Raw genomic sequence first — 24,204 nt, 5'->3', positions numbered from 1 at the left:
TCTACTGCCACAACAACTATTCGGTTGATGTTAAGGAAGGAAAAACGTCATAAATAATTGTTTGCATCGTGGCTCCGAGTATCTTTCTTCTGGTCTAACGTTAGGGAAAGACAGGGGTTATAGTCAAAAGAAACCAGCGTAAACTGAAAGGCAACAATCAAAGCCTTGTACTGTTTTTTGACCCATGGAAACTCCCCTGAAGAACAGAAGGTCTTCGACGAACCACAAGCTACTTCTATTAAGACTGATATGTCTGAGACAGAAACCAAAGAGACAACATGTTTCGTTTGTCACCTCCTTCTGAAACGGTACGAAAAGGTCGTCACAAAAATGATGTATACGATCTGCTGCCACAACAATACTTGAGGTAAAGGGAATGACCTATTGAACCGTTGGAAAAGTATTAAATACATGTGGTGCATTGTTGCTGTGATTTCACAACCATCTAAAGGTCAAAGGTCAGGGGAAACCAGCATTGACTGAACATAACACCAAAGCCTTTCGCATTTCTGACACATCCATCGAAACCAAGACTCCTGTGAGGAAGCCACATCACACAGTCCTTCCATCTTTGCTTCTGCCATTATTTGCATGGCCACCAGATGTCCTTGTCTGGTACACAAGGTGTTTTTAAGGCGTTCGCACAAACGACCAATGCTGCTGTTTTTCTGTTGACGACGGTCTTGCAGCAAAGAGAAAAGCTAAGGAAATCAAACCGTTGCTGTCTCCTCTGGAACAGCCTCTCTCAGAGCAGAGCGTCCACACTTCAAATCCTCAAGTCCTGCATCCTATGTCCTTTGTAATCCTCTGTGTCTGGCCCTGCGTCCGCACAGCACAGTGTGTGTTCTGCATCTGTGTTGTTCGCTGCTGTTTTCAAATGTGCTTTCTAAATAAAGTGACTCAACTAGATGACCACTGAGGGCCCCTGCACCCATGGCAGTGCTCCAGCTGTGTGTTTGTGTGTGTGTGTGTGTGTGTGTTTAGCAGCGGAGAGCGAGGGGGAGGTGGATGGAGATGGTATCAATCGCCAAGCCAGGCCATTGAATGTATTGATTAGTTACCTTTCTTATTAACATGCTGATTAAAGAGAGAAGGGAGAGAGAGGGAGAGGGAGGCAGAGGGAGTGAAAGGGAGTCGGACGAGGCTGTACACACACACACACTCCTCGCCTCGCCTCGGATGGACGCCACGGAGAGGAAGAAAGCAGCCGCGGATGAGAAGGAGGACACAAGGATGCAGAGTGGATTTAACAGCCGAGCGAGGAAGGAAAATCAGGGAATGATTGGGATGAGGAGGAGAGAGGGAAGCCAGATACAAGAGACGAGGAGGAGGAGGAGGAAGAGGAGGATGATGATGATGATGATGATGAGGAGGAGGAGGAGGGGGGGCGTTTCAAAGAGGGTGGGGGGGCGACCTGACTGGAAAACCAAGGAAGCAAAAAGAGAGAAGCCCTGCTGCCTTTGATCCCCCACCGAGTTACACCGGCCGGAGAGACTGACACACACTTTTTCGGCTGTGAGACACACACACACACAAGCTCACACACACACACACACACACACACACACACACACACACACACACACACACACACAAGCTCACACACACACACACACACACACACACACACACACACACACACACACACACACACACACACACACACACACACACACACACACAAACACACACACACAAACATCTGCATCCTCACTTACACACACACACGCTGTGAGGCTGGCAGGCCAAGGCAAAAGCATGCATTATCGTGAGAGAAAATAGCTCTGTGTGTGTGTGTGTGTGTGTGTGTGTGTGTGTGTGTGTGTGTGTGTGTGTGTGTGTGTGTGTGTGTGTGTGTGTGTGTGTGTGTGTGATCAATATGTAGGTGCTTTTCAAGCTGCACTTCCATCAGACAGCGACCGTGTTAAGCAGACGCGCGGTGAGGGATTTCTTGAAATGCACGCCAAGGTTTTCCGAGAAAGGCATCTTTTTATTCCGAGAGGGACCGGAAGGTGTGGAGGGCAAGATGCAGAGAGGGAGAGGGGGGAGGGGGGAGGGGGGAGGAGGGAGATGCAGACTTGTTTATTTGTATGTTTGTGTTGAAGCGTTTGAGTGGGAGTGTCTGAATGTTTGTCAGTGTGTGTGTTTGTGGTTGAGAAGGAGGGATGTTGGAATGTTTGACTTGGAGGGAGAGTGCACTGAAAAAACTCAAAACGTTGAATTGAATTAAATGTATCACGTCATAAAATATCCCATAACTGTATTAGGTTAGTTGAAGCAACAATATTAAGTTAACAAATAGGTTCAACTTAATATTATTGGTTTCAAGCAACATAATACAGTAATGTGAAAGGTGTTGATATCATACATTTAACTAAGGTCAACGTTTTAGTTTCATTGTAGTTACAGTTGTGTCATTTGGTGAGAGTTGTGATCATGCTGTGTTTAATGTGGAGAGTGTGCATCCTGCAGTGATAACAAGGCCTCAGAGTGTGTGTGTGTGTGTGTGTGTGTGTGTGTGTGTGTGTGTGTGTGTGTGTGTGTGTGTGTGTGTGTGTGTGTGTGTGTGTGTGTGTGTGTGTGTGTGTGTGTGTGTGTGTGTGTGTGTGTGTGTGTGTGTGTGTGTGTGTGTGTGTGTGTGTGTGTGTGTGTGTGTTGTGAAGGCCTTCTGTTGAGCACATTTCCTCTAAGTATGATGTGTGTGCTTTTAATGCAAACTCTCTTTCTTGACATTGGCTCAAAGGAGGTCTCACTCTGCTCCACTTTTAACGTTTTGAATTAGAAAATGGTTTGTATAGACGAACGCTGATTTCTCGTGTTTATTGACTGCTTTACTTACTTTATTTGAATTGAACAGTCTTTGAAAATGACCCTAAAAAACGTGATTTCCCCCAGATTCATTTGCTGAAAAAAGGAGCATATATAAATGAAGCATTCACAATTTGAAGTAGAAACATTATTAGATGTTTGCTAATTTAAACGGTGAAACAGGAGACATCTTTTGAGACCGTATTATTAATAATGATAATAATTATACATGTTTAAATTAGCCATATCGGCTACTAACACATTTAATATCAGCTAACCTGAGTGACAGGACTGATTGTGAGCAGCATTTAATACATATTGATAATTATGAGGGTAAAAAAGGGTCTGATTTGATTTGTTATGCAACAGTCTGGGGTTAGCAGCCCTGAAAAAAGAAATACTTTGAGTAAATGAATTATTTGAGTGTTAAAAAGTAATCTTATATCAAATGAAATGCAAAATAAAACAGAAATGCATCCTCAATCAATTAAATGGATACAAGTATTCCTGCAGGACACGTGTCACTGTGAGAAAGTGACATTTATTTTTCACTTTAATTCCCCCCTCCCAGCTTCATTTACTCCTGTGACTAATGAGACAACTGATTTTCCAACTAAAGAACTTTGTAAAACTTCTAATTAGCCATGACTGCGAGCCAAAAGAGAGACAGAAGAGGAAAAGGAAAAAGAAATAAACTCAGATAAGTTGAAACTCATCGACCTTTGCACCCCCTTGAGCTTCATTTTGCATAAATTAAAAAACACTGTTCCTCTCCTGCGCGTCCCGAGCCACCAGATAATTTCATTTGCATAAAGAATGCGGAGGCAATTATAAAGACACGTATTTACATTTTATATGAAAAATAGTTGTAGGGCAAAGGGAACGGCTGTTTAAAATGCACGGATCGATACTCAACTGACGCCGGAAGCGCGCTCTCTCTCTCTCACACACACACACACACACACACACACACACACACACACACACACACACACACACACACACACACACACACACACACACAACATTTCAAAAATGAGTAATAAATAATGAAATAATAGCTTTTATTTTTATTAAAAACAAAACATCCCTGCAGCAATATTTTAGACGAAATCAATATATTCAAAAATAATGTAGGAACATATTCCACATGATTTCCCCTCATGATGTGTGATTCTTGCAGGTGATAAGAGTTGTTTTTCGCCCTTTATTGGTTCATCTGCACGAGGCCAAACCAGTGAATTAAAGGAGAGCATTTGCATTAATCCACATATGATCGATAATAACATTATTCACGCTGCGAAGACAAGTTCCACATCATGGCGTACACGATCATTACTGCAGCTAAACCTGCAAATAATAGAGGAAAAATAATCTGATTATCATCCATTCACTGCTGGCTCGGAGCTGCGGGGGTTTACCACGGGGAGGTTTTTTAATTTCATCTATTTATTTTTAAAGCATCTGTTTTTCAAGCATAATCTAGTAGTGGCTTTGGTGAAAATAATGTAAAAATCAGCCATTTGTGGATTTGTCAGATACTATAATGACAAATAATGCTTTATTTGGATGTAAACATATAAATAATATCCATAGTATTAAGTAAAGGACCTTAAGGAGCTCTTAACAGTGTGTGTGTTTGTGTGTGTGTGTGTGTGTGTGTGTGTGTGTGTGTGTGTGTGTGTGTGTGTGTGTGTGTGTGTGTGTGTGTGTGTGTGTGTGTGTGTGTGTGTGTGTGTGCAGCAGGCCACACGCTGATGCAGACACACTGAAGGCCTGTGTGTTTACATCACGTCTCTAAAAAAAAAATACAATTCTTGCAAAATAATCATATTAATAATTGTTATTTTGTATGATGCATATCACTGTATAAAAAAAAAACCTTTTAGCTCATAATGTTATATTTTTTAACACAATCAGTGCTGCAGCGTGCATTGTTAAATGAGCACGAGTCAATACATTAATAATTTATCCATTATTATTATTATCCTCATTGTTATTAATATGGTCTCTTTTTTTCTTTCAGATGTAATCCGGGCAGATTAATTCGGTTATCGATTATTCACATGGCGATGTGTGTAACGCCGGGTCTCGTGGTAATAATTGATTGTATCGATTGGTTAGAGATGGGAGGGAAATAAAAAGGGAAAAGAAACCGGAAGAGGAAAACCGAACGATGTCACATTCACACTGTCACATTATATGGTTAAAATAATGAGATTTCCGTTTAAATATTGATAGTTATATTAAAAAACATTGTTTACATTTTCCTTTTGGTTTTTAAATCGAAATATATGGTTGGTTGTTTTCAAATAACTAATTTAGATAGTCACCTTAGCCTCCATTACAACATGAATGATAAATAACAGTCTAAATAAAGAAATAGTACTCTACTGGTCCTCTTTAAAAATGAAACTCATGCATACAGAATATGCGTTTTGAATTACTTGCAATTGTATTCTTAACACAGATATACAAGTAATATAATAACCAGCGTTATGTGTGTCTTCATAATGTTTTTATTTCATACAGTTATTATTGTAAAGGTGTTTATTAAAATATAATATATAATGAAAATGTTCAGAGGTGATTTGTAGAGTTTAACTTCACCATAAAGTGTTCTGCTTTAAAATTATCTATTATAAAAACTGAAAACTAAATACATGACACTTAACACCACTGTGAACTTTATTAAATACTAATATAATTAATGAGTAAATTCAACTTTAGAGACGACTGGTTTTCCGTCTGACTTTTCCTTGTAATAAAAGTTATATAATAGAAAATTAAGTATAATATTGAGAAAAATGCTATTGTATGACATCTAGCAAGTCAAACTCACATTTACAATTTTAGGAGACACTACACTAACAGGTGGAGGAAATGAAAGAGGAACATCGAGAGTGTGTTAGCTGTGTCTGTTTCCCTTAGTGTTACTTTCATGTTTTCCATCATGAGGAACTAAACTGACGTATTTCCAACATTATCACGGTCGTTTTTTTTTTTTTTTAAACAGTGGTTATTCAGAACAGACTTTTCATAAAGTGGTGTTACGCTAAAACAGGAAACGTTCACGGTGACAGTGACAGCAGCGAAATTAATAAAACGTTAAACTACAGCAGTAAATCAAATATACAATGTGTGACCGTGAATACTGATGAAAAGCAACCACATTAACGCCATTACTGCACTTTAGAGACGTAATGCAGGGTTCACACTTTTTTTCCAGAACGATGTGTATTTTGTTCTTCCTGCTGAAGTTCGTTCCAAGTGTGTGTGTTGTGTCGTTCAATAGATTTTTGTCGACATAGGTGTTTAATACGCTTTTTTAAATAGCCTTATAATGTTTTTACCAGGTTTTATTTTCAAAAAAAGAGCTCAAGATGCTGACTGTCCGATTCGTAGGCCTACTGTATTATTATGATTATAATAAATACCGGTGTAAATCAAGTTGTGTCTATCTCGTTTGTATGTGTTGGGTATTTTACTGTATGTATAATAAATCACACACACACACACACACACACACACACACACACACACACACACACACACACACACACACACACACACACACACACACACACACACACACACACACACACACACACACACACACACACACACACACACACACACACACACACACACACACACACACACACACACACAGGCGAGAGAACATGCAGGACTTCCGTTTCAGATGTCATGTTTACCAGTCATTACAATTTGTGTGTGTGTGTGTGTGTGTGTGTGTGTGTGTGTGTGTGTGTGTGTGTGTGTGTGTGTGTGTGTGTGTGTGTGTGTGTGTGTGCCTGTGTGTGTGTGTGTGTGTGTGTGTTTTGCTGATTAAATAATGCATGGGATATCCAGATTAGATGGAAACAAAACGACCCATTTAGCGTCAGAACAGCCATATCAGTCTTTCATCAAAACACGACGATTATTGCTATATTTTTTGGGAAGTTAAACACATGTAATCATTATATAATAAGTATAATTATACAACAGCTGGATTTGGGAAACACACAGGTAATCAGAAACAGAAAGAAGCTGCTGTGTTTCATCCTTCAGGTTTTATTTCTCTCCCTGATGGACGCTGCGTAAAAAAAACGTCACGTGGATTATTTTCCACCTTTTTCGCTGCTGCAAACAAGGAGTCAATATCTCGTTCATCCCCGCGCGTGCGCCCCATCCATTATGATTTACCAATAAGTGATCACGTTTACTCGGTGATTAAACAGCAGATTTGGGGGTTGTGTGTAAAGTACAGGATGAATAATGCGGCTCTGCACGTTCCTCCTCCTGCTTCCTGGTGCTGCTGCAGGCCTTCTGTGGACCAGCATGCACTGCACGTCCCTGGCCGCAGAAAACACAACTGCTTCATTTTCTCCCAATAAAATATGAATTTATGAATCTTGACATGTCACTCGCTGCCTGCAAACTCATCTGCTAGCTCTCCCTCCTTCCTTTCACCCCTTTCCCTGCAGAAAATATATTTTGCATTTCTTTTTTTGGCTGGTTCTGTTTATTCTCCAGCACATGCATGGTCATTTAAAGGTCACCGCAATGTCACCTGACCCCTGACCTCTTCGCTATTGGCTGCTTGTAATATTGGAGATGGAGGCTTTCGAGGCAGCCATACATGTCCCTCAGGATGAGAGCATCAGCTAAATGGTTAAAATCTAAACACGTTCAATATTGGCTTTAGATTAAAAGCTTATTCTGCACCCGCCATATTGAAAGTCACTTTGCGGGAGAGATACAGCAAGAATTGTGAGTATTGCTCGTTATATTTATAGCTGTGTTGGTGATGCAGGGTTTGTAGGTTCTTCACTGTAAGTCCCTCTGAGAGCAGCAGCAGCAGCTAAATGGCTGAAATGTAAATGTTTTGGCTGTAATGTTGCTGATGCTGCTGCAGCTCGGAGGAAAGTGACTCCTGATGGGAGCATGAGCTAAATGCTTAAAATGGAAATGGCCTCAGTGCTTTCAGTTAAAGCTGCAGACACTTTGCACACGTTACAATGTACATTATTATAGTTTACTTAAAAGTGTAGTGTTTATAACTTATTCTGTATATTGTGTTTTTATTTCTATTTCATTTGCAATGTATTTTTTACGTGCTGCTGCAACGAAAACAAATTCTGGATTAATAAAGTCTTTTTTATATGATCTAATCTTATATAAAATGGGCTTTTTGTGCAGTTCAAATCATCAGTTACACAGGTGGGAAGTGAATATATTTGTTGCCATAACTCCTCATTGCAGGAATACAGGATGTGTACAGTAATAGAGGATATAAGCAGAGGTGGAAGAAGTAATTTACTTGAGTAAAAGAATGGTATACAATACTCTGTTACAAGTACAAGTCTGGCATTCAAATTATACTTAAGTAAAAGTACAATACACATCAATGTAAGTAGGAATACAGAACGTACTCAAACTCCATCACCATCACATACTTTGAATGTATATTACATTTTTTATGTTGAATACAAGTGATATGTTCTTGGACCCAGGCCAGAACAAACACTCAGTCACTTCAGGATGCAATTTCCTTACATGGTGCATGAATGTTCTGGTGAGGGTTGTTTTATTTGTCCAGTGCCTAAGACACATTTCCATGTTATGTAAGTTTAAAGGACAATACATTAATGTGAATCTGGACTATAGCAGAATCATTTATATCACTGGATTTGGTGTGAAGATAAATGTTTCTGCTATGTGGAGCTAATGAATTATCATTCAGTATGTCACTATGTCACTATGTCAATAATATTTGTGTATGAATAAGAAACCTGTCAAATAAATGAGTAAAAAGTTCAATATTTTATCCAAAATAGTACTGGAGTAGTAATTAGCATAACATGAAAATACTCAATAAATAATAATATGAATGTGCAGTGTTCAGAGCTGGGCCTTGCAGCAGCTCCAGTGTCGGCTCGGATCGTTCCGCCACAGAAGGTGAACTTTCACCCCGACCTCCAAAAGAACCTTTTTATTCTCGCTCTGTAGCCGTTGACCATTTTACCTCCAGCTACTCCTCGCCATCCACACACACGCGCATCCCTCCGTGCTGCGGCAGCGCGAGGCGGATCGATAGGGCAGCATCTGCTCCGGGAAGCCGGCGGTCCCACACCGCGCAGCTCCACTGTCTCCAAACTGCTCATCTCTGAAAATTAAACTGACAGACACATATGATTAGTATGCGCTCCTACTCCAGTCTGTGCTCTCGGAGACACATGCAGACTATATGTATATCCACCCTTTATGTTCCTGCTGAAACGTAATCAAGTACATTTACTCGAGTAAAATGTCGAGTTACTTGGAGTATTTCCCATGTAATGCATCTTTATCCTTGTACTTTCCACTATCTGGAAACCAATATTGTATGTTTGACTCCATTACATTTATTTGACAGTTTAAGTTACTTAATAGATCCATATATCTAATACAAATCAACAATACCAAAACATACATCAACACACAATTAAGTTATCCAACAGCATATATATATATATATATATATATATATATATATATATATATATATATATATATATATATATATATACAATTAGCTCCACCTTTACCATCAGTAGACATATTAATTCATCAATCATTAGTCATTTAATATATGATTCTGAAATGGGCTTTCACACATAACTAGTACTTTAATGTTGATACTTATAAGTATAAGTAAGTATTTGAATGCAGGACTTTTATTGTAACACAGTATTTTCACAATGTAGTATTACTACTTTTACTGAAGTAGAATATCTGAGTATTTCTTCCACCACTGCTTCTTTCACAAATGTGCACCAAACGCACATGTGTGCACACAATACAATACAGGCCAGGCTACATGCACGCACACATGGACGCCCTCACAGGCCTAAGTGACCACACAGAGCCTTGCACACGCGTAACACACACGCCTAAATTAGACACACATCCAAGCGTACATATGGCACGCTTAATTGACACAAAATTACATTCATTGGACACTCTAGCACGTGCAAATGGGCACGCGCTGCCAGCAGGCCTGCAGTATGTGCTCGTGCAGCAGCAGCCAGCAGGTCGAGGGTCCTCTGGAAAAAGGGGTCGCATTGATCCTGTTGAGGGACTTTTCAGACTGAAGTGTTGGAGCTGTGAGTGCTGATTAAGAGCTGGGATAAACACGAGCGTCACTTGACAGCTTTTACCCCTGAAAGTTGGGACAAGAGAAGTCAGGACATTACAACAAATATATATATCTAGGCTGTTTGGTGCTAAAAACAACGAAATGCAGGATGTGGCCTGGTGTGGAGATGATGCACAGCAGAGTGGAAACGCATAGATTTTTTTCTCTGGAGTCAATAAGTCAGTGAGGCGATTTACATAATTGCATATTCACCCTTAATTCGTTTTTTAAAATCCCCTCGGGGCCTTACAATCTATTCCTGCACTGGTATTAGAAATGAGAAATTAAAGTACAAGTTGATTTATTTCTAAAAAATGATAAAACATTGTAAAAATACAAGAAAAACATGAAATTCCTGTTTATTACGTCTTATCTCCATGTTACAGATCATTCTTCACAGTCACAATAGCAGCCCTCACAATATATTCCTGCATTGATATTATAATAATAAATCAAATTACATGTTACTGTAATTAAAAAAATAATTAAAAGAATCTTCAAAATAACGAAATTCCTGTATATTATCTATCTATATCTATCTCCACGTTACAGACCATTCCTCACAGTCACAATAGCAGCACGTGTTAGATACAAAAAGGAACAAAACGACATTATGTGCAGCTTGTGAAACCATTAATCAGATACACAGTGACCAGGATGTGTGCACATAATTCAGAAGTTGTGCATGCAATCATCTGCCTTAACCTGCAGTGGGGTTATGAGCAAGGGAGCATCTCCACACCCCCTCCCCCCCGGAGAGAAAGGGTTAATTGGAGTAGGAATTTCATCGCACATCTGTCAGATTTTTAAGGCCGTGACGCACTGAAAGCAGGGAGTCAATGTGAGCAAAGGGGGGAAGGAGGAGGGAAGGAGAAAGAGTTGGTGCTGAGATCGATGAAGTGGCAGGCAGAGGGAGGAGGAGGAGGAAAATCTCACGAGATAATGAAAGAGGAAAAAGAGGAGAGCTGCTAGTGTAGAGCAACAAAAAAAACGAGGCTAGATTTTTTGGAGTGTGAAAACAAAGAGTGAGGACGAAGAGAGCGCGAGAGATTCGTCTGTTAAACCGCAGATGTTTTTTTTTTTTGTGGCACTCTGGTTTCGGTGAATGTAGGACCAATTGTGTGAATCTGCAGGGCTGCTCGGCGACACAATCGGAGACATGCACAGGACGGACAACAGCCGCGGACGCGCTCTCATAAGTGGATAAAAAAAGGTAGGATTTTCAAGCTGCGTAAAGCTACACATGTCGAGGTTTCCGTGTCTGTATCGCCGTCGTGTTTGTCAGTTACTTAACGCGTCGTTTGGCTTCATTACATGTGGCGTAAAAATGTGCAAACGCACCTAATGAGCACACCTAATGCATGCGCACTACTTCTGCATTCATAACTTTGCATAAGAAGGAGAAATCCCATGTTCGAAAGTGATTAAAACACTGATATGGGTGTTTTCTCGCGTGTTTCGCTGGATGCGTGAGGCAAAATGTGCTAAAATGTTTCTATCGTTGTTGGTATTTGGGATGCACGAGCGACAATTGGTGTTTATTACTGATGAGACACACGTTATTTGGCTGTTTTCCTCTCCTGTAGCGATGAAAGTTTAAATGTAACAGCCTGTCTTGTCTCACGCAGGCACAAAAGCGAGGCATCTGCCGAGGAGCAGCTGAGCACCGAAGAGACAAGAGAGCGGAGTGCTGATGCACAAGTGCGAATAAAATCTCAGTAAAAGCTCCGGATGCTGTTGCAAACCGGTTTTCTGGGAGTTTGAGGGAGTTTGAAGACAGTACTTAACGTTATCAGATAATTAATTAGACACCCCATAAGCCCGGAAATCAATTAATTCACAAATCAATAAATCCATAGTCTGGTGTAACAAGAGAGCTTCCAGACTTTTAGCCCGGCTGTTAAGCAACAATAACAAGAAGGGCAACAACACGCAGGGGCCACACATTTATTTGTAACGGATTGATGATGGATGGGGGTCTAGGGGAGATGTCCCTCCACTCGGATCTGGGTCAGGACGGCAGGGCCATGCTCCACTCGCGGGACCTCTCGGCTGCTTTCCCCCGGCCCTCCCTAGGGGGCCCCTCCATGTCTCTGGAGCCCGAGCCCCGTCCCCCAGGCTTCGATCACTCCATGTCAGCTCTGGGATACAGCGGCGACTCCCCGTCCAGCTCCGGCAGCACCTACACCACGCTGACCCCCCTGCAGCCCTTCGACGACAAGTTCCACCACCATCACCACCACCACCACCCCTGCCTGCCGGTGAGCAACGTCATCGGGAGCTTCACCCTCATGCGTGAGGATCGGGGCCTCGGCACCAACTTCTACAACCCCTATGGCAAAGATCTGGCCATGTCCCAGACCCTGTCCCAGACCCTGTCCCCCCCCACCACGGGATCAGGTTTGGGCTCCTCCATGCACGGGTACGGAAGTTTAGGCAACAGCCCCAATGGAAACGGCGGGCAGATGCTCCACGCCGGGTACGACGTCCACGGGGGAAGCCTCTTCTGCCGGACGTCAGATTTCGGGCGTGAGATGTCGCCGCCGGGTCTTGGCGGAGGCGACGTGTCGGTGGGGCATCAACTGAACAAGATGGAGGCTCACCAGCACGCCCAGAGCCACCACCCGCACATCTACAGCCAGCACTACCAGCCCCACCACCACCCGAGCCAGCAGCAGGCCTCCAAGATGGGCGAACACCTTCTCTCCACGTCCTCCGCCCTGTCCTCGCCCAACGAGAGCATGATGGGGGGTTCGCAGGGTGGAGGAGGCGGAGAGGAGATCAACACCCGGGACGTGGCTCAGAGGATCATCACCGAGCTGAAGAGGTACAGCATCCCCCAGGCCATCTTCGCCGAGAGGGTCCTGTGTCGGTCACAGGGCACGCTGTCCGACCTCCTGAGGAACCCCAAGCCCTGGGGCAAGCTGAAGTCCGGCCGCGAGACCTTTAAGAGGATGTCCCGCTGGCTGCAGGAGCCCGAGTTTCAAAGGATGGCTTCACTTCGGCTGGAGGGTAAGATCTGGCTTTGCTCTGTCTGCCTCACACACATGCACACAAACTCATAGAGAAACCACAACAACAAACAGCTTGTTTTCCCCAAACACCTTCCTTCTCCATGTCCTCCAAAACACAAATCCTCTTCCCCAGCAATCAGTATGCAGCTCAGGGTTGAGGGAAAGCATCACACTGATATTTCCCTTCCTCACACCACCCTGCATGTAGCACTGGTCCGTCTATTGTCTTGGACACTGAGAACTTAGCAGCACATTGATGACAGTTTGAGCCAGAAAGGGCCATATGTGCCATTCCTTTGTTTACTTTGCTCCCAAACAGCTTCTATTGATTTGTACAGTAGCAACAATAAGAAAAGCCACAGACATTTGCCCTCCTCTTAAATGAACCGTGAAGATCAGCGTGAGCAGCGGTTGGCAATTTAATCGCTTTTGAGCCCACAAAATAATTTGTGCAGATATGCCACTCTGGAGCGATTGATTAATCCTAGCGGTGATCTATATCTGCTCAGCGTGCGGCTGAAGTTGAGTTGGCAAGGTGATGCAAATTAGACTTGAGATTTTGCCAGATGTCTTTTATCAACGTCGTCACCGAGGCAATTACTGCGAGGCTAAATACAAATGTTGTGCTGCTCCGTGTGTGTGTGAGACTCCTCATACCTGGGAAACACGAGCTTACTGCTTAACTGGGGCAGCGTGTAATCCTTAGTGCAGCATCGATCAGTGCACAACAGGGAAATTAATTGACATTTATTTTCATAATCAATTCATAAAAGCCACTTATCCAACAAATATGCTAAACATTAGTTTGCAGCTTCTCAAGGATTTGCTACCTTTTTTATATAATTCGCAAATTCAACATTTTGAGGTTTTCTAAATAATACATTTCAAAGGTGTTAGTTTAGGCTTTCGAGAACTTAAAAATGTTTCACAATTTTCTGACATTTTTTAAACTTAACTTGTGGAAAAAAAAAAAAATCAAGAATCGATGGTCAGGAAAAATCATTAGTTGCAGGCCTGGTATTATTTATACAGATTTAACAAGGTAAAGATTTTTTATTTTTTTTGAAAGGCACATTGTAATCTGCTGCTTGACATTTAATATTCTTTGGGGATGTGGATGGAAGACACGACAGCACGCTGTACAGTGCCGTGTTACAGTGTTGCCCCTCCACAGGGACCCAGGCCCATCTGATACACGCAGCACAGAAAGAGATCCAAGTGAACACAGTAATATGAGACGGGCAGAGACATCGAGTGTTTGTGTGTGTGTGTGTGAGTGTGTGTGTGTATCTGCGAGTGGTCTGCTCACTGCAGGGGTCTGTGACGAGGACGTGTGTGTGAGCCTGCCCAGTTGATCAGTGCTTTTCGCTCTCTGTCAGCAGCTCGACTGATTAAGCCCAACAACACAATGGAGTTCATAGGTAATGATTGTGCACTCTTGCAATCCCTTCACAATTATTGATCTTTGATTGTTCGGCTCTAAGAGCACATGTGTACATCCTCCATTCAGCAAAACGTTACAGCAATCACAGCCAGAGCTCTTATCCAAAGATGAGTTATCTGTTTGTTCTGCAATCTGACATAAATACATCTAATCCTGCGAGGTGTGAGCGCTCTGTATGCAAAGCGCCTCTTCCTGTCACACCAAAATCAGCTAATCTTCCTTCGTGATCAAACGTCTCTTTGTTCTTTTGGAGCAGATTTCTTCTTCATCATCAATCATCCTTTCTTTTACTTAGCGGTATCTTTGTTTCCTCGTCTTTTTATTTTACCAACACAAACATTATTTTAACGACTCCGAGTCTGAGAGAGCCGATCAATCAGGCTCATCAAAAATTAAAGTCCCTACACAGAGAAGTGTGCTAATGTTTGACAATGCTGCTCTCTCCCTCTCTCTCTCCCTCTCTCTCCCTCCCTCTCTCTCCCTCTCTCTCCCACACACTCTGAAATTGCATATTTAGTTCTTGGCAAAGCCACAATTTGGACAGCTCGGCACTTTTCTACATAACCTACTTTCCGAAGGGGGTTGTTGTCCCCCCCCCCCTGCCTTCACTGGCCAACCCCCTTTTGTTTAATTACAAGCCGCTATTGATTTCCATGGGAAAGAGCAGCACGCCTTGCCCACACACACCTCGGCCGCATCGGCGAATCGAGACTGGAATTAGAATGCGTGGTGCCCTGTGCTCCCGGTCTGAAGATAGCTCAAGTGCTCTCTGCTTCACGCCTCAAGTTTTAAGATGATCCTGCTTGATGCCGCACTCGCTTAAATACAGAAGGCCCTTCAGTGTCAGCCAGCGCGACACCGAGCTATTTCAATAACTCTGAAACACACAGGGCTGCAGAACACAGCCGTCGCTCCAACCAAGCCGCTGCCATTTTGTCTTTTCAAATTTCCAATGATTGTCTTTCTGCAGAGACATTTGGCTAAACACGGAGGAGGTGGTACTTATCCGCAGTATCTTGTGTGTGTGTGTGTGTGTGTGTGTGTGTGTGTGTGTATGTGTGTGTGTGTGTGTGTGTGTGTGTGTGTGTGTGTGTGTGTGTGCGTGTGCGTGTGCGTGTGTGTGTGTGTGTGTGTGTGTGTGTGTGTGTGTGTGTGTGTGTGTGTGTGTGTGTGTGTGTGTGTGTGTGTGTGTGTGAGTGAGTGTGTGTGTGTGTGCTTTATGGATTACTGCACTGTATATGAGATGCATCTGCAGCCCAACCTCGGGCTGTGGAGGAGGCAATCAGGATTTAGTCGGAGAAGAAGGCAGGGTGAAGACCACACCGCCATGCGCTGACACTTAAAGTCAAGGGGGGGGGGGGGGATCACGGACTATAACTTTAAAGATGATGGCCGAAGCCCTTGACTAAAGGTCTAAATGAATAAGAAAGGTCAATGCGGTTTACGTGTCGGCCTCAGTGCCTGCACCACCCCCACAGTAATGAAAGCCACAGCGCTGCGTACAGTCCACATTCTCCCAGCGAGGCTCAAAGGTCAACGGCGATTCCATTTGCATATCGGGAACTGCAAACAGGCCTCAGCCGCGCAGCCCCTAACACAAACACGGTTGTTTTTTTTGGGTTGTGTTTTTGTTTATTTTATCTTGCTCTTGCAGCTCCCCCCACTCCGGCGCTGAAGGGGTTAACCAGCCTCTGTGGGTCGAGGAGTCTGAGCTGCACAGATTTAATCAATAATTTCTATCAGCCCCTGGCCCAAGAAATCAGCAGGGGGTGGGCTGGGGGCTGCGGGGTGGGGGCGTTGTAGGGTGGGGGGGGGGGGGGGTGGTTGTTCTGGCTGGGAGGGGGGGTGTAGGTTTTAGACGCCGGGGGGTAGGGAAAGGGCTTTCGATCACGTTTCAGCAACACGAGACAGGGGCATACATCATGATTAGGGGCTGTTCCCACGATCATAAGAAGCCTATAGGGGAATATTTATGTCTGCAGGAGTAGCCCCGGCGCAAAGGATTTATAGCATGGTAATTGTGAGCCTTTTACACATGATTACAGCATAAGGAAGCATTTACTTAATGGCCGGCGTTATGATCGTCAGGAAGGGAGAGAGCCGGGGATGGGATGGAGGCGAGGAGGAGGAGGACGAGTAGGAGGAGGACACCGCGACTCCAACGAGCCATAAATCCACGCTACAAGCAAGCTATCCAGCACTATCATGTCATTCCTTTCATTACTACACGAGCTGAGAGTGCTCCACTGTATACACCTCTCCCAGAGATACCTCCCAACCCCCAGCCCAGAAATATTGATGTTGGGGATGGTGTAACGCCCGTGAAAAATGTAGCATTTGGATTGAAAAAGAATAATAATTTCACTTGTGGTGATATTGACATGCCGCTGACATCTGGGCCTGTTCAGATTTTAATGAGACAGGGTTCGATAACTCTCAGAAATGCAAACGAGCTACGGATGCCTAAAAGCTAACAGGCACCTGTAATCTCGAGTTGACAAGGGTGCATCCCCGAGTCAGAACATTTCCTTCGGATAATGATTTCAGAGGAGAAATCACAGCGAGATTTATTCATGTCCACTCGAGTGCTTAAGTTTCAGAAACTCAGCTGGATGTCAGAGCAATCAAAGGTGCAGGACACACACACACACACACACACACACACACACACACACACACACACACACACACACACACACACACACACACACACACACACACACACACACACACACACACACACACACACACACACACACACACACACACACACACACACACACTGCTGTTGTGATGGCACTCGTGTGGAAACAGAACGGCAGTAAGGTCACACTTATTTCTCAAGCGCTGTGCTAATGAGAGGAATTTGCAGCTGTGAGTTTGAGGAGTGAGGAGCGGGTCATACAGTAAACATCGCCCCCCCGCTGTGTGAGATGTTTCTCAATGGGAAGATTTAAGCCAATCAATCGAACGTGTCAGCGCTGTTTTGAGAGCAAAAGGCAGCTTCTTCGGTTTATATAATGTATGTTTGTAGCGTGTGTGTGTGTGTGTGTGTGTGTTTGTGTGTGTGTGTGTGTATGTGTGTGTGTGTGTGTGTGTGTGTGTGTGTGTGTGTGTGTGTGTGTGTTAGGGGTTTCCTATGTGGGGATTCAAGGTTGTTGCTAGCTGATATTTTTTATTTAATCAAGCCATTTCGGTACTTGTTTACAAGTGAAGAAATGTGCCAGTGCAGCAGGATTACTATTTATTTCAAGTTTCCAACAAAAGACAGATTGTTTCAAGAGTTATTCTTTGCTGAATTCTGCTTTATTTCTAAATAATTACAAATCTAATTTGAATGGAAAACAGGTTGACATAATTTGATTGTTCTTGCAGATGTGTACATATTAGTCATTCTAGACTTTTTCAAAACTAAAATGACTTAATGGATTATTATTATTATATTTATTTTATACATTTCTTTCATTATCCTTTTCTTTTTTTATGAGAAGTCTCCGGACCCAGTGTTAAACCCACATTTTGATTCTTCTAATGGTGTTAAACTTTCTAATACAGCAGGTCAAATATACCCAATTTCAATGTAACGTCCCAATTTAAATATACACTAAATAAAAGACTAATTTTAATACTGAAGAAATAAAAGTGCAATCACATTAGTTAGCAAAAACGAAAGAAAGTGCATTTCTGTGTACAGGCTGAAAGGCCAGCGTCTGCACCTATTTCTCCCTGAGTGTGTGTGTGTGTGTGTGTGTGTGTGCGTGTGTGTGTGTGTGTGTGTTTGTGTGTGTGTGTGTGTGTTTGTGTTGTCTGCACACACACCAATGCTTACACTTAGAAAAGCATTTGATACCATCAGCAAAACAGTCGCTCAGCCGCACAGTGCTGATTGAAACCTCTTAAAAGTGTGCATTTAGGTAATTGCACGACTCCCCCCAAATATGTTTTAGTCCACTTAAGGCTTCTAAACACAGAGGGCAATGCCGACGCTGCTTGTTTCACTCACCCCTGACGTAACCCGCCTTTAATAGAAAATAAATTAGTTCCCCCCTAAAGTGATTATTACTCACTCACTGCCGCCACATGCAAATGACTTTTATGAGAAACTAATGATGTTGAAGTGTCCACTAAGGGAAAGGGAGGAGAGGGAGTGGAGGGAGATGGACACAGAAAAGAGAGAAAGGGGGGAGGAAGAGGAGGGGGAGTTGGCTCGGTACACAAAGACAGAGGTTGGTGTTGTGTTTCCTGTAAATACAGAATTACAGCATGTTCGAGGTGGAGGGTTCAGCGATGGATATGCAGAACATGGAATTCAAAATGCCTCGTCTGACTCTCAAAATGGATCTGAGCTCAACCCACACACATCAGGCTGTTGCTCGTCCTCGCTGAACAAAACCCTCTTCTTTAGAAATAAATAAATACATTTCAGACTTTTCACGAGGAAATATTGATTATATAATTGGACGGGTTGCCGCGGCTACAGCGGTGTTTAACCCAGACCCTGCGTTTTTATTTGGAGGTTGGTGTAAGCAAAACAAACGACCAGAAGACTTAATCGCCCCGATCACCGCTTAAAAAGCTATCATATGGAAAGTGTTGACATTGAGCTTAATTAGTCCTCTGTGGTACAAAAGAAAAACAGAAATGCAGCATATAAAGAAAGGCAGCGTCCGGGTAAAATGTGGCAAATACATCTAGGAAGTTTTCAGTGCACAAAATGTGGAAAAATCTAATGCATATTTTTAATGTTTCTGTTTTTTTAATTGTTTTAGTCTGAGTAGCATTTTTGATTGTGCTTGTTTAATATTTAAACCCCAGCATCCGTTCAAACTGTAATCGTTTTTAGCACACATTTGATTGTAGCAAAAGAAAACCTATAATGGGTTCACGTGTCCTTTTGCAAAGTAAGAGCTTAACTGTGCATATATTGATGTGTTAAAATGCACTCTAAGTGTTTTTGGAAGACCTTCTTATTGGATGGAAACACCAGATTTAGCTCGTTGTCTTCAGGCCAGATGCAGACTTCCAAAAGCGAAAAAAGAGCATAATGAAAAGCATGGAGAGCTTTGGCCTGGATGTGCTTTATCCCAGCAGCCTTCAGCAGCTCACTGGCAACCCGACGTGAGACGCTGAACATCTTCCTCTCCTGCACAACGAAACAAGTTGCTGATTCATCTCTTTTAACTAATCAAAGTTGCTTCGCTAATCTGTTTTCTTTCAACAAATCCACTTTCCCTCGGCTTAATCCATTTGTCCTAGTTAGCCATCCAATCTGTTGGCCACCCTCTGTTCCCCCCTTTCCCCTTTATTGAATGTGTCTTTTCTTGTGCCTGCAGCCTGCAAGAGGAAGGAGCAGGAACAGAGCAAGCTGGAGCGAAACCAGGGCCCCAAACGCACCAGACTGGTTTTCACGGACCTGCAGCGGCGCACCCTGTTGGCCATCTTCAGGGAGAACCACCGGCCCACCAAAGAGCTGCAGATCACCATCTCCCAGCAGCTGGGCCTGGAGCTGACCACCGTCAGCAACTTCTTCATGAACGCCCGGCGACGCAACGTCAACAAGTGGGCCGAAGAGGGCCGCCCCTCCTCCACGGGTTCCTCGGGCTCCAGCGTTTCCTCCTCCGCGGTTTCCTGCAGCACGGCATGATGACGGACCGCCGATTTTGGGGGGGAAGGCGCCGAGGGAGCAAGGGGGCACATAGACTGGTCTAGGCAGAGATCAGCCGTCATAAATGTCCTCCTCGTTATCAGAAGGAGCGACGGAGCCAGCTATTATAGATGATTTTATGACGATGAAGCATTTTCCCAAAACCAAAGTTGACCGCCGCCTTGAAATAGTGAAAAGGGGGCGTAACCCAGAGTGATATGACCGCAGGATGTGAGGTCCTGCTTGTACAGTCGAGGGTGCAAAGAAGAGTCGCGCCCTTACATAGACACCATCTCATTGCATTATTTTGATTATCTAGATTAGAGATAATGAGGGTATTACAAATCAGGAGGATGCATATTTTGGTGTACCTTCTAATCTATAGTCATCTCTCCAAACGTGAAGAATCAAGAGGTGCCGTTTTGCTCCATTGTGTAATTTTCTTAATCAAAAGTGTTCACCACCATCCAAAGACCCTCCCCCAATGTTCTTATGGTCCTGTTTTTCCTCAAGAATCAAGGTGAACGAGGAAGAAGAAGAAGCCTTTTTTTTTTTTGTGTGTTACTTCCCATTTTTTTTTCTGAAGCACCTAATTCTCCTTTCTTAGCATGTGTTTCCATGGTGATGGTTCCCAGGACTGTTCCAAGTTCGGAGCCTGGATTTATCCGGAGGTTTCTGTAGCGTCCGCGACTCCCAGCTGTCAATCATTAACCATCCACAGGAGGCTTCTTTCCTGTACATTGTGAAGATGGTCCCGCCTCGAACGAATCAGAGTTTTCGAGGGGGGGACGAGCGGTGCTTCTCGCCGTACGCCGGGACGGAATCAATAAACACAAGTAGGACGCAGAAAGAGACTCGTTGGTGCAACTGTCTAGCTTTAAGACTCTCACTGAGCTTCCAGATGAAAGCTCAACAGCCATTTTTTCACTCGAAATCAAGCCAAAAAAAAAGAAAAAATGGAAAACAACCTTTGAACACAAAGGCTCCACGGGAAGAGCTGCACCTGACACAATGTATAGTGACATTGTAGTATTTTGTTCCACTCATTACCAAACAACTGTACACACCTCTACTCCATTACGAAATCTTTTTTTTACAGATGTCTAGAAAATGGAGGAATGTGATTCTTTCAGCCCTTTTTGTACAGATTTCAAGCACATCGCTCTATTTATAGAAACACGATGGAGGAGCGGGGCGGTTTGTTTCAGCCCTGCTGACGTACAAGGTCATTTTTTTGGTCCACAAAGGAAAGGCTTTAACATGCCTCCTTATAGCCAATAGATAAATCAAACCAAGAACGTTTCAAATGCAATTTGCTGATCTGATCAATGTATTTATTACTGCATTTGTGTATTTATTTTGTTCCCTTTTTATTTCCTCTCTATTTATTTGGTTATTTATTTATGCTATCTATATACTGTAAGTATTTATTTAACAATGCTCTGTATGTCTGTGTGAAACTGAAGACTTTTTCTGATGGGCACTTTTAGCTGTAGAATCCCATCGTAATACCAAAGATTAACATTGCCTCCCTGAATGTACGGCCTGAACCCCTAAACCCTGTACCCCATCCCGTCCTGACCCCAACCCGATTCAGCCCGACCCACCCAGTGATGTTGCGTATCTCTCTCTATCTTTAAGGCCAGGCCTTTGTTTTTGTTTTGTTTTGTAGAATAACGGGGGATTTCTTTACTCTTGCAAATGTCTCTGCGGTCAGCTCTTAACGCCAAGGCCAAAGCTTGTTTGAATGTTGTGATAATATTTATAATTATTAATACTATGAATAATAACAATAATGATAATAATAACAATGATGTGGCATCCCATTGGTTCACAGGTTGCTTGTAAAGTTGTGTTCAGACCAATGCCATCTGGCGGAGTGTGTAAAGTGTCTGGGGATCCACTTAAAGCGCCGTCTGAAAGCCTCATTGAGTGCAAGTCCTTCAGGGTCACATGCAAACATGCATACTGTGTGTCTGCCTGGGGAAATGCATGGTTGTGACCCCCCACCTCCCCGACATCTCCCCCACTTGCTTCCCTCCCCGGTGCAGTGCAGACTCTCCTGTCCATGTCCAACTCAGTGTGATCTCACCGTCCTCCACATGCCAAGCCCTTCTGCCAGTTGTCTCAGTTCCCAGACGGTACTTAGGGGTCCTTCCTGGACCTTTTGGGTCTTTCAGGAGTGTTTCTTGTCTTCTAGGGATCTTGGGTTTATATTCCCTGGGTTCCAAAGGTCTTAGGGTTCGTTACTTGACCTTTTGGGATCCTCAGGTGTGGTCCTTTTCTTCTGGGGATCTAGGGAGTCTGATTACCGGGGATCTTAAGATCTTAGGGCTCGTTCGTGGACATTTGAGTCCTTCGGGCGTATTCCTCTTCTTCTGGGGATCTTGGATGCTGGTTCCCTTGGTTTTCTAAAGGTCTTGGAGTGTGTTCCTGGTCTTCTAGGGTTGTTTTGGTTTGTTCCTTATTTTCTTGGCATTCACCTTTGGATGTGAAGCCCTCTTAGTGCTTGTAAGATGTGTCCCTGGACCCTTATTGGCCTAAGAAGCCGGCCTAATCAGTGATTTTAGATTGTCTTGCAAGGCTTCTTAGAACCATCATCTGGGGTATTTTGTAGTTTGTTCCAGGTTTTCTAGGGTTGTTAGGGTCCCCCCAGCAACTTGCACAGGCACAAGTGATTTGACTTTCCAGTCTTTTATGTTGTGAATGATTAAATCAAGAAAAACACCAAAGATCTGACACCTGTGTAAATGCTGCCGTGCCAAAGATTAGCTTGGCTTTTTCCACCTTTTCTCCCCCTCCCTCTTTCTGTCTCTAACGGTAGAAGGGGGCGGATTGCCGGGCCCCCTTCACAGCGTGCACTTGAAAGACGGGCGGTCATGAAAGAGGCCATCGACTTTTTAGCTGACTTCAAAGGGGAGGCTTTTTTCATCCCGTCTCCTCTCTGGGTATCTGGTCTGGGGTCCGCTCTTGGCCAGACCTGTGGGCCTTAGGGGGCATTCAAAGGGGGCGGGGGGAGATCAGAGAGGAGGCTGAACCATCCAGAATGAGGATGGTGGTACTGGTGTTTGTGTAGGAAAGGTGGGAGGGAGGATGTACGAGGGGTAGGAGGTGTTGGAGTAGTGGGGCATGGAGCTGAATTAAACTTTAATGAGCAACAATTGTAAGCATGCTGAGAGCGAAGGGGGGCGGTGGCAGGGGTGTCTGTACAGGGGGGGGGGGGGGGATACAAAATAAAAGAGCTTTGAGGCTCCTCTGCCGACCCCTGCTCACTACTGTCATTGTATCAAAGCTGAGGTGACACCTTTCAGGTTTCCCTTTGTCCGTGTGACTGGGAGCCTAAAATGGAGACAGAGCTGTTTGTATTGAGCCACCTTCTGCTTCGTGTCAAGCAGCCAAGCTCTTCCCTTTCTGTACAGATACAGGAGGGAGGAGGGAGGAGGGAGGGGGAAGTGAACCAGTTTGCTGCTGCAGGTGATCAGCTTTGCCATTTTAGCCTGCGGCACCCCCTAGTGGCTTTTCTGGAAACTTGACCCTGAAGCAAGTCTGGCAGCCGAGGCCATTGCAGAGCAAGTCTGAGGAGAGCGTAAATAATGAAATAGAAGGACTGAAAGCAAATGTATACTTTCAAGAGAAAAAAAGACAAAAAAGACAAAAAAAAGGTAATCTTTTTGATAATGTTTAAACCAAAAAAACAACCAAAGATTGATGGGTAACTGCTGAATCATTATGTATCATGGGTAGTTTTAGCAGTTCCCTATCAGAGCTACCGTAGCACTCAGAGGATTCAAAAAGCACCAGTGGGGTTCCGCGTGCTGAATATTTATGTTGCATAAAACAGTATTATGTTGAGCTGGAACTGAGAAACTGACATGAGGCAGTGTCTTCAGATGGAAGTCTTTTGACTCTGTAAACCCCAGTGTCCCCCTGTCTGTCCTCCCCCCCTCCCCATGTGTGTACATGAAGACTTTACCCATCTACCTCAACTGTGTGAGATGTTGTGTGGCAAAGATATTCCTTAACCAAAGAATCCATCCTGTCAGGGTGTCTGTCTATCTATCTATCGATCTATCTATCTATCTTGTCTGTCCATCCGTCTCTTCTTCATGCC

The 24,204-nt window shown here is 43.7% G+C and overlaps 1 protein-coding gene across 1 annotated transcript; it reads left to right on the top strand.

The window, feature by feature from the left end:
- The first annotated feature begins 10,845 nt into the window (after positions 1 to 10,845).
- On the top strand, positions 10,846 to 23,069 carry onecutl (one cut domain, family member, like). Its single transcript, XM_079639975.1, has 3 exons — positions 10,846 to 11,204; positions 11,620 to 13,003; positions 19,783 to 23,069. The coding sequence occupies exons 2-3, from the start codon at positions 11,956 to 11,958 to the stop codon at positions 20,091 to 20,093; spliced, it is 1,359 nt and encodes a 452-aa protein (XP_079496101.1). The 5' UTR covers positions 10,846 to 11,204; positions 11,620 to 11,955; the 3' UTR covers positions 20,094 to 23,069.
- The last annotated feature ends 1,135 nt before the right edge of the window (positions 23,070 to 24,204 follow it).

The sequence above is a fragment of the Notothenia rossii genome, assembly GCF_949606895.1.
Source record: "Notothenia rossii genome assembly, chromosome: 7".
NCBI classification, from domain to species: Eukaryota; Metazoa; Chordata; class Actinopteri; order Perciformes; family Nototheniidae; genus Notothenia; species Notothenia rossii.
This window is presented reverse-complemented; position numbering and strand designations above follow the sequence as displayed.

Excerpts from the sequence above, each read along its gene's own strand:
- onecutl (XM_079639975.1), top strand. The coding sequence starts at position 11,956 with ATGATGGATGGGGGTCTAGGGGAGATGTCCCTCCACTCGGATCTGGGT. Across the intron at positions 13,004-19,782 it reads GGCTTCACTTCGGCTGGAGG|CCTGCAAGAGGAAGGAGCAG; the intron begins GTAAGATCTGGC and ends TTGTGCCTGCAG.